The 10753-nt window shown below is 50.8% G+C and overlaps 1 protein-coding gene across 1 annotated transcript; it reads right to left on the reverse strand.

The window, feature by feature from the left end:
• Nucleotides 1–210: 210 nt before the first annotated feature.
• On the reverse strand, nt 211–9705 carry MTHFD2 (methylenetetrahydrofolate dehydrogenase (NADP+ dependent) 2, methenyltetrahydrofolate cyclohydrolase). The gene is made up of 8 exons (XM_077305924.1): nt 9512–9705; nt 6436–6620; nt 4967–5089; nt 4262–4414; nt 4055–4162; nt 3108–3200; nt 2401–2526; nt 211–963 (listed from the first exon to the last, which is right to left on the reverse strand). The coding sequence occupies exons 1-8, from the start codon at nt 9640–9642 to the stop codon at nt 824–826; spliced, it is 1059 nt and encodes a 352-aa protein (XP_077162039.1). The 5' UTR covers nt 9643–9705; the 3' UTR covers nt 211–823.
• Between the last annotated feature and the right edge of the window lie 1048 nt (nt 9706–10753).

The following is a 10753-nucleotide window of genomic DNA, read 5'->3' on the forward strand; positions in this document are numbered from 1 at the left end:
CATTTTCAAGTAGGAATGCTTGGCATTTCATGCCTGTCATTTCCCTTTATGCAGCTAAAGCCCTGGCTTTCAAACTAACTTGTGAGATTAGTATTACCACCTTTTGCAGGGATGGGGGGAGGTATGAAAGCCCCCCCCCCCAAGTAAGAGGGCTTCTAGCACAATTCAACCCTCCCTTATTGGAACACACAATGATATTCTGTAACACTCTCCAAGATAACCTTCTGTTTATTCAAATGCAGCTTGCAGTGTCCATCCATATTAACAATATAAGCAATCCTGAGCAGGCACAGAGAATTTCACCCAGTCTTCTGATGAATGCCATGCTAGCGAGCTTTCAAGCACATCTCAGTCCTAAGATTAAAGTATTCAAACGAGTTATAAATGCCTTGGTTACTAGAGCTATTAAAATGCAATACAAATAAGGCCTTGTAGAAAACAATAGTAACATCTGACTCCAGAACTGTTGCTGTGCAGTCATAGCAAATAAGAGACACTCTCTCGGGGTGGCTGATCAAAGCTGCACTAAGGTGTTTTGCTGTAATGGGAACGTTCAGTTCTTGGCCCATAAAACTATGGCCCCCTCTTGGATCGCAGAGAGCAGCTCCCGTCTTCTGTATCCTGCTAATTCTCAACCAGGTCCCTGCATTTTAGAACAGTAGCTCGATGGTAGGAATTGCTGCAGATCCATTCAGGGTGGAAGCTCTCTGCCATCAAATACAATAGCTTTAAATAAATATTCCGGCAAATAAATATTGCACCGCTGTCAGCCTGTGGTCTGGGAGATTTGGAATGTTGCTGTTTTCACATGGAAAGTCCGCCATTAAGAGGTCAGCGCTTCGAGCTCTTGGGGCCTCAGCAATTTCTTGGCAGCGATGATGGTGTTCTTCATCAGCATGGCAACTGTCATGGGGCCAACCCCACCAGGGACTGGAGTGATGTAGCTGGCTTTTTGCTTCACACCTGGGTGTGGAGAAAGGGGTAGAAGGTAAGGCAGTGGTAATCGTCAACATCAAATTACCTAGGTAGGTCATTCTCCATCAGCAAAGTTGGAACAGTCCCAGACCAAGAAGGATGACAACAGTATGTCCCAAAGCAGCTACAAATCGGTAGTTCTAATTAATTCCTCTTAATTGTTTTGCAGAGCTTGTTCAGCTTCTCAGGTTTCTAGTGTTTGCAGAATTTTCCGAGAAGGTCAGTGGCGACTGAACAATTCAAATGGCAAGCGATTAAGGCTCAGGGTCCAGTGACGGAGAATAACTGCATGAGAGAGAGGGACCAGGAAGCCTCTCCCGTAGTTTGGCCACTGAAAATCCTGTCCAGACTTTCCCTAGATTATGAGAGTCTAACCAACTTGCATAGTACTTTGGGCTGGGAATCAGGTCCAAGTTGTTTGCTAAAACTAGAAGTGCAACAAACTTTCCCAAAAGCAAGTAGATTTTTATTTTATTTATTCAGATTCGTGCTTATTAACTGCCACTCCCAGACCCAGATGACTTGTGGCGGTTTACAATAAAAACCCGCATAAAACACATTCCATAACAACAAACCACTACTGGTAGCAAAACACTAATCTGCAGGCCTACCCTCTCCCACCCACCCATACCCTACCACAATGGCTAGCATTGCCCCAGTGGGTATCTACTGGCAATGTCTGGCCAATGACCTATACAGGGAGGGCCTTCAGGTAGCGATCTGATATACTATACCTCTCACTAAAGATGCAGGAAATCCGAACTAACCCCACGAGATCCAAAAATCCATCATGGTATACTTTTGTAGCCCCTAAGACCTTTGTATTACCAGTGGGGCAGCTCCTTCTGTCAGGCAACATCAGCAAAAGAAAAGTACCCAATACCCAATTACTGATTATGGCTTCAGTTACAACCAACATGATCCACCTACAACAGGAATCCCAGGCAGGCATCCCTCACCACGCTCCCCAAACCAAGCAAAGGTGTGACTCACTAATGCAGCCAGGCTAGACTTGTGTTTACAGTATGGTCACCCAATACTGACAGCTGACTGCAGGGGGTATTTGTGGAAAAGCATCCAGGAACTTGATATCCTGCCATCTATTCTGAAACAAGGTCACATGCAGCACTCTTAACTCCATGCTGACTACAGAACTTTGGATTCAAAGTTTTCAGCCTACCGGACACCTTCATCCAACAGAGGAACCCAAGGATGAAGTGACAAAAGAAAGATCTGTGGCCATTTCTTTTTCACAAGGTATGAGATGACTCGATACATGCCCCATCCTTTGCTGCCTTGGCAGCCACGACTACTTCAAAGTACAGCTGAAGTGACAATCACCTATCTGCTTTACCATACAGGAAAACCTCTCACCTAAATGTAAAAGCTGATATTCTTGAGATCTTGCAAACCCCAATCGCTTACCTTCAAAATCCACATCTCCAACCAGCTTTGGTTTGGCAGTAACAGGATCCTGGACTCTGTTTATGCCAACATCAATCACTGCAGCCCCTTCTTTGATCATGTCAGCTGTAATTAGGTTCGGAATGCCTGTGATTTGATAAAATGGAAGTTAATCCACAAGAAAGAAGAGTTGGTTCTTATATGCCGCTTTCCTCTACCCAAAGGAGTCTCAAAGTAGCTTCCAATTGCCTTCTCTTTCCTCTCCCCAAAACAGGCACCCTGTGAGGCGGGTGAAACTGAGAGCCCTGTTATTGTGGCTCAGTTGGAACAGCTTTATCAGTGCTGTGATGAGACCAAGGTCACCCAGCTTATGGGGGAGCAGGGAATTGAACCTGGTTTGCCAGATTAGAAGTCCGCACTCCTAACCACTATACCAAGCTGGCTCTCTAGAAAGCTACTGGTACCCACTGACTTCCATAGCTTCAAAAGGAAATGCTCCACGTCACTTCCCAGAAGATCCCTGGCTGAAGACAGCCCAAATTCCTATCACTCTTGACAAGGCCAAAGGTGTCAGTGGCCCTTCCTAATGTCAGGCAGGGATTCACACAGTTGTTTAGATAAAGCCCATGCCATCCCACTGGGGATGAGAACTCTTCCAGACTTACTCTCCACCATCAACAAAAGGAGTCCCCAGATTCTGGCCTCTTCCTAATACACAAGCATCTTACCTGCAGCTGCAACCACAATGTCAGCAAGAATTGTATGCTGCTTGAGCTGTTCCTTTGGGGTGTAGCGGTGAGAGATGGTGACTGTTGCATCCCCTGAAAAGACAAGTTCCCGGTGAGAGCACCATTCGATGGCCTTACAAATTTAGCTCATGTTAAGGAGGAGTGTCTGAAGACATAAGTAACTAATGCTCAGGGATGGAAGGGCAGTCCCCATCCCACAACCAGCGTCCACTATGGTAGCATTCTCCACTTCCTGATGGGCCTGTTGCTGAAGGTGCCCCTCTTAGATTTCATTTAACAACTTCCAGCTTTTGCCACTGTGGTGGTCCAGGACAGTATGCCAGCACTGACTTGCATGTCAGTTTTGAAAAAGGACAACGAACCATTTCACCACTACAAGGCCCAGGCTGGTTTTTTCAAGGGTCATGCTCATCGTGGGAAATGCTACACTCTGTACACAATAGAATTAACCACACGTGCTTTGAAGAACTAAAAAAATCACAAGGCTCCCTCAGGAACAAAAGCAGCGCTGGCACACATGCTCCTCCGAACTCTTGGCGCCACACACCAAGTGCCCTAAGTTGGAACACAAATGCCAGGCTCTTCCGGTACCAGCCTTCAGGGAAACCGACAGCAATACTGTGCATGACAAAAGCCTAGCCACCGGAGAAGGGGGTGCCAAAGCAGCCTCGAACTGCAAGTGGGAGACCCACCCTGAGAATTTGGAAGGGTGGGATACAAATAAAAATTATTATAAATAAGAATAGCAGTGGGGAGGGGGGTGCTGGAAAGAGCACTGCACAGACCTCCTGCTATCTTTGCTGAAGATGGAGAGGCTTGGCACTATTCACCACCACCACCACCACCCCCGACACAATACAGATACTGAACAAGGAAAATCTGACTCCTGCACAGCAGAGTTCCTTTCTGTCTGGGACTGAGCTCACCTCCAGGACGCTCGTGCCTGCCGTCGGTGTGCAGGAGCATCGCAATGGGCATGCCGACATTCTTCGATCGGCCAGCCACAACAACGTTCTTGCCCAGGGTCGGGATTCCTGCCATGCAGAAAACAAACCCAAGCACACAATGAGGTTCTGTTGTGCTCTCAAGTGCCTGCCCTGAGATACCCAAAGGACTGGCACAGGACTCCTTACCGGTTCTCTTGATGATCTCCCACACGCCCCAAGGCGTTGCAGGCAGCATGGAGTATTGGTCCAGACACATCCGGCCCACATTGACCACGTGGAAGCCGTCCACGTCTTTTTCAGGGTTCACCGCATTGCAGACCTTTCGCTCATCAATATGCTCTGCGGGAGACAACAGAGAATTGAGGCTCGGGATTACGTGTGTGAAGCCCTGCAAGAACTCTACTTGCAGAACGGGGAAATCAGATATTGACCCACGTGGACATTAGTTATGATGACCCAAGCATTCCTTGGAGGAACTCCATCCAATACTAGCCAGGGTCAGCCCTGCTTAACCCCTGAAATCTGATAACAGAACACAAAGCAAGACTGACAGCATGTGGGTGGTACAAGCTGCTTCACAGAAGTGTTCCCGTGTAGACTAGGACAGGGGTAGTCAACCTGTGGTCCTCCAGATGTCCATGGACTACAATTCCCATGAGCCCCTTTGCTGACAGGGGCTCATGGGAATTGTAATCCATGGACATCTGGAGGACCACAGGTTGAGTACCCTTGGACTAGGAGGCCAGACCAGGATTTAGGCAAGCAAGGGGCTGCTCAGCTAACTGCAGACAAGGCTGGCCTTATCACAGCCCTCTGATTCAATGCACATTTTTCAAAGACCCAGGTATCCTAAGGGAGCCATGCAAAGAGCTCCTCCGGAAGATGACTCACCAGGTAAAGGGAGTTGCACCAGCAGACCATCTACATTGGTATCATCGTTCAGCTTCACAATTAAGTCAAGCAACTCCTCTTCTGTGACGGACGCCGGCTTCAGGATCGTCTCACTACTGATTCCTGCAACAAGCAAGACAGCAGCATGAAAAGGACATTCTAAATTCCGTTCTGCAGTGGAAGACCACCTCCACACTGGGGAAGAGTACAGGTCATGCAGAGGCAAGGGTTCCGATCCAAGCCCTGCACACCAGCTTTGAGTTTCCAGTCTTGCGAAGATGAATGCTCAAAGGTTGATGCCCTCAAAAACCAAATAGTGGGGACCAAACAACTGTCTCTTTCCCTTAATTTTTCACGTGCTCTGCAGTTAAGCAGGCATGGAGCCTCACTTCCAATTAGCCAGAGCATTTTGTAAGCCTGAAAGCCGTGCAAGGAAATCAGCAGCACGGGCCAAAGGGAAGCCATGAATTTGGGAGTCACTCAGCTGTGCACAAAAATGTTTTGCATGTCCCTTAGAATATGCAAGATCCACAGTTCTCAAATCAAGGACGTGAGGATCCAGTAACTGCAATTTGATTCCAGACACTGAAGCCTCCAGTGCCTGCCAAGCATACCAAGCTCTGGGCTCTCTCTGGCCTTAAGTGGTCACTATATCCTTTTATATTTTCATCTGGAAAAGTGACATCCCAGGGTGGAGTTGGACACTGACCCGCAGGGCAATTGCTGCCTGGAGCAGTAGCGGCCAGCCTGGCACCCCTGAGTGCCCAACGGCTTTGTCAGAATATCAGCAATCCAAGACCTTTCAAGTATTTAGATCTCGTTACCACTGTAGAGAGCAGCAGAAAGTATTTGCGGTCAACTATGCTGTGCTTCCCAGCTTCCTCATTTACAAGCTCCCGAAGCCTGTTTCAGGCTGCAGAAGAATCACTTGCACCCAAGTCGCACAAATGCTCAGCGGTCAGAAACCACCAAGGATATCATGGTAGATAACCAAGGTAGAATAGAGCTGGGAATGAGGCAGCCGAAGCCTGAAAAGAAAGGCTGAGGTGGACTGGGGGTGGGTCCTATGTTGTGCCAAGTCCTAAGGAAGCACATAAGCAAGTGAAGGCCCAGTGTGTCTGCGGAGGAGATGCTCCAAGGCAAGAGTAGTCAACCTGTGGTCCTCCAGATGTTCATGGACTACAATTCCCATGAGCCCCTGCCAGCAAATGCTGGCAGGGGCTCATGGGAATTGTAGTCCATGAACATCTGGAGGACCACAGGCTGACTTGCCCTGCTCCAAGGCACAATATCCCACTCCTAGGCTGCAGGAGTCAAGCAAGGGACAGGTGGGGGAAGCTATAGTTGCTTCAAGCTGGCAGGCAAAGAAGGCAAAAAGAAGTGTGGTGACTTCCAAGAGCCCTTTCCCCCCAGAGTAACTTTGCAGTGAGAGATGCTGCTGACAGCCCAAGGAGGGCCAAAGGACATACCAACATCAGCTGCTGCTTTGGTCTTGTTCAGGACATAGGAGTGGCTTGCAGGGTTTTCACCGACGAGAACCACACTGAGGTGAGGCCTTCTATTACCCGCTGCGACCCACTGCTCCACTTCGTGACGGGCTTCCTGTCGAATCTGCCGTGCCAGCTTCCTCCCGGAAATGACCACAGCTTCATTCCTGCACAAGAAGAGTTTTTACAGCTTCCTGCCCCCCAAATAAAAGTTACAGCATGTTACTATCTATCCCAGCTTGGCCTGGCTCGCTTAGCAGCGGCCCTTCTTGATGCGTGTCTCCAGGCCAGCTGGCCCAGAAATAAGCCCAATACAGAAGTATCCGGTCCCGTGAGAGGTCGCATGTCATGAAAGGGAAAGCTATATGAGATGAGCAAGCTCTGTTCAACAACTACTAGGTGGCGTTCTTAAGAAAGAATCCCAAGGAGTCTAAAAACCTTCAGGCACCAGAACTGGCTGCAATCGAGGCCATTCTTAATGCAAAGTCTGGAGTTTGTGCAAAGAATGCAACTCCTGGAACTGGTGCAGAGAATGCTAACAGACAAGCCACAATCAGAGACCACGTGGCTCTATTTTGTTTTGTTTGTGCACTCCTGGGAGCCCTCAGTCAGCCATGTTTCTACGGTTCAGGCTTGCTGTGCTTTTTCAGACACACACCTTTTACATTTTGCAATGAACATCCCGTCCATCTGCAGGGAGACACCCCCCCCCAGGACCCCTCTTCTGTGCTGCGTCAAGAAGCCTTCAGCGCAATGAAGCCTTGCTTTTCTCAAACAACAAATGCTACAGAAAGTGTCCCTCAGCAACATACACTAATGCACTGGTCTGCAACTGTATCACTATTCACCACCACAATTGCCACTGCTTAAAATCTACTGTGGAATTGTGGTCCCTGTGGGTGGGCAGGTGGTTGTGAATTTCCTGCATTCTACAGGGGGTTGGACTAGATGACCCTGGAGGTCCCTTCCAATTCAATGACTCTATGATTCTACCAGATTTGCTATCATTTGAACAACTTAAAACTCCAGCTTTGGTCATTTTTGTCTCGTGCTTTCTACTTGGAAAGCAAGCCAGAGCCTGGCTCAACTGGAAAAAACAAACATCTACAGATTAGATGCATTTCAACAGCCTACTGGGATCAAGAGATCGAGACAAGAGAAGGTGCAGCTTTGCATTAAATAGCTGTTGGCCTATTTAGGCCTGTGTCCCGCATACTACTCCCATACGTTAAAAGCTTTTTCTTTTGGCTAATAAAACTTCATGTCACAGAAATCAGATCTTGCTGCAGCAGGAGCTTCAAGGCCATTCATAGCCCGGGGAGAGCTGCAACTGTCATCAGCACACTGCATGTCCCAAAAGATAAAGTTACGAGGTGAGAACAGATAAAGGAAGCCACATTTCTTTGCTCCCACACGAGCTGCTTACGTTCAAGCCCTGCCTCTTTGCTTCTAATTCAAGGCCACGAAAAGCCTTTCACAGAGCAGTTCTGCTGACCTGGGATATTTTTAAACCACGCACTGAACTGCCTTCACCAGGAAAGATGTGCTGCAGCCCATGCAAAGCAGTGCCACAGGCCAGCGATCAGCAGACCTGGCAGTGGTGGGCTAGCAAGACCGGCACAGATCTTTTTTGTAAGTGGCACAAGAGTCTCAACCGGCACCGAAAAGGCAGAGAAGCCCTTCATGATGCCAACAGTCTGAGTCACTTTCTGCAGAAGGTTACACTTGGTAAGAGGCATGTCACTCCACAACTGGACTGAGACAGAGGAATTTAGCAGCAGCGAACTGACAGCTTTGAGAAGTTCTTTTTGCTTCTTACCCAAGGCAGCTTGCAACGACCAATACATGGGAAAGGAAAAGTGGCTGAAACCACACACACACACACACACACACACACACACACCCCAAGCTCAGTTTCATCAGGGTTGGGCTGCAAGTTATTAGCCTCATCGAGCCAATTACAGACTCCAGAAGTGTTGCTGCTCCCCCAGGATTAGATCAAAAAGAAACAGGAGTTGGGTGTCCTCGACCTACTGATGCCTTGTCTAGCCCCCCCCCCACCACCACCACCACCACCACCACCAGACTTCTCCCAGGGCTGCAGGAAGCAAAGGTGGGGGGGGGGGGGAAACAGCCCTGCAGAACTCTCCTATTATAAGAGCATACCTGCAGGGCAGTGATCCCCCATCAGCACCTTCTGGGAACCAGCTGCCAGGTGGGAACATCTGCAGCACACCTCCTACTCCCAAATACCTCAGGCATTCCAGAGGCACAGGATGAGTAATGGCAGGCAAAGGAGGCAAGAGAAACCAGAGAGCCCACAGAGCCATTCCAGCCAAGGTCAACCTGGGCAGCCATCCTGGCTTTAGACTCCACACCCGACCGAAACGGCTCTCTAGATAACCCAGTGTTGTGCAAGGAACTGGTTCCGATGCATTTAACTGCTACGGGACCCCCCCCCCCTTCAGCAAAAGCGACCCGAGAAGGTGGCTGAGTCCGATGGTTCCCAATTGCCTGTCTTGTAGGGCACGGTCAGAGCTGAGGGCAAGCGTGGGGGCCACTCCCGGCCCCCATCCCTGCCCGTTTCCCCGCGTACCACCTCGGAACATCCCCGCGTCGCCGCTGGACAGCAGCCAGGGCTCGTCCCGGCTCGGCTGGAGACGCTCCTGCACGCAAGCGAGCGAGGCGATTTCATCAGCCTGCAGGCAAGCCAGCCGCCGCTGGGGGGAGTCTGTCCCGTTCATCCCCATCGGAGCGGAGCACAGGGGTCGCAGGAAGCCCCGAGCCCGCACATGCCGCTGGGGAAGCCACGGCCACCCGAAGGCTCCCGAAAGCCCCCAGACGCCACCGCCCCCACCCCTCCGGGATGCAGACCCTCCATGCGGCTGGGGAGGAGAGAGAAGAGAGAGCGACTACTGGGGGAACAGGGACGCACACGCACGTGCCGCCCCCCGGGGGGCGACTCATCAGATAGACTGCTCCCGGAGGGGAAGGTTCCACTGGAGTTCGCCATAGGAGCTGAGGGCGACTCCCACTCCCCCGCCCTGCCAAACCCTACCTGGACGCGGTGAGGTGGAGCCGGCGGGCATCCTGCCGGAGACGGCAGCTACAGCCTCGGGCCGAGGAGGTGCCTGGGGCGGCCTGACCGAGGAGCCGGAGGAGCAAGCGGGGAGCACCGGCCGCGGCCATCGGAGTGTCGGGTGGAAGGACTGCGGGCGAAGGGAAGCCCCGCGCTGCCTTAAGAAACCTCCGCCGACCCCGCCCGACTCTCAAGCCGGCCGCGACCTCATTGGCCGGCAGCGGCAGTGACGCACCGGTGCCGCTCGGATTGGGCTACGGCCGACAGTGACGCAGGCACCTTCCGAAAGGCGAGGCGAGGGCGGCGGGCGAAGATTGACGCGAACGGCCTGGGGGGCGGGGCTGAACGCCCATCCTACGCTTTCATTGGTCAGGAAGAGACGAGTAGAGGACGGGGGTTAGGTCGGCGGCGTGCTCGTAGTGCGGGGTCTTCTTGCTGCAAAAAAAGGAAGTGGAGGTTTCGGTCTCCGTATTTTTTGTGCCTCTGGCTGGGGTTACATCCGCGCGTGTAGGGGAACGAGGAGGGAGAGGAGAGCTGCCGTTTCTGCAACGGGCTGCTGTTTTGTGCCTGTTTGCTTGCTTAAAAAAGAAAAAGAAATCCCCTTGCAAGTAGAAAGCCAGCTCCTCAAGCATCAAAAGGGAGAAAGGTGCTAGTTTACCCCTGGTGTGTGTTTAATAACGACGAACAACGGAGGCTGGAATCCATCTCTCATAGTCACTTTCTGCAGAAGGTTACAGTGCATGCACTTAGTGGGAGGTCTGGCATTGGCTACTAGCTGTGCCGACTGAGGGGAACCTCCAGGTTCAGGGGCTGCTACAGAGAAGCCAAGAGACAACATCGCGGCAAGGCCTGGGTCTCTGCCCTGTTGCTGGACTAGATGCACCCCTGGTCTGATCCAGCAGGTCTCTTATGTTCTTATGGAGCTGTCTTTACTGCCAACTCATTTACCACCATGCATTAACCAGGTCTGAACCTGAGCTGGTGAGCCATGGCTTTTGCAGGGGACTATGCGTCCTCATCATCCACGGGATTTTAGGGTGTGAAAGAAGTACTCATCTCAAACAGTGAAGAAAATGTTGGGCCCTGACCAGTTAGAATGATGTCTAAATGCTATGTGAGGAGAGGCCTTATTTAGAATATATTTCTAATGCCACCTTTCCAAAGCCCTGCTTGAGGCAGCCTTGTAGGACAGGGGACATGCCAGAACTCTTTCTGGAGGGA

This window comes from Paroedura picta, chromosome 12 (assembly GCF_049243985.1).
Source record: "Paroedura picta isolate Pp20150507F chromosome 12, Ppicta_v3.0, whole genome shotgun sequence".
Taxonomy (NCBI): Eukaryota; Metazoa; Chordata; class Lepidosauria; order Squamata; family Gekkonidae; genus Paroedura; species Paroedura picta.

Coding starts and splice junctions, on each gene's coding strand:
- MTHFD2 (XM_077305924.1), bottom strand. CDS start 9,642: ATGGCCGCGGCCGGTGCTCCCCGCTTGCTCCTCCGGCTCCTCGGTCAG. Junction 5,090..6,435: donor CAAAGCAGCAGCTGATGTTG/GTATGTCCTTTG, acceptor TGCTTGTTGCAG/GAATCAGTAGTGAGACGATC. Junction 4,415..4,966: donor GGTGCAACTCCCTTTACCTG/GTGAGTCATCTT, acceptor TGTCTCCCGCAG/AGCATATTGATGAGCGAAAG.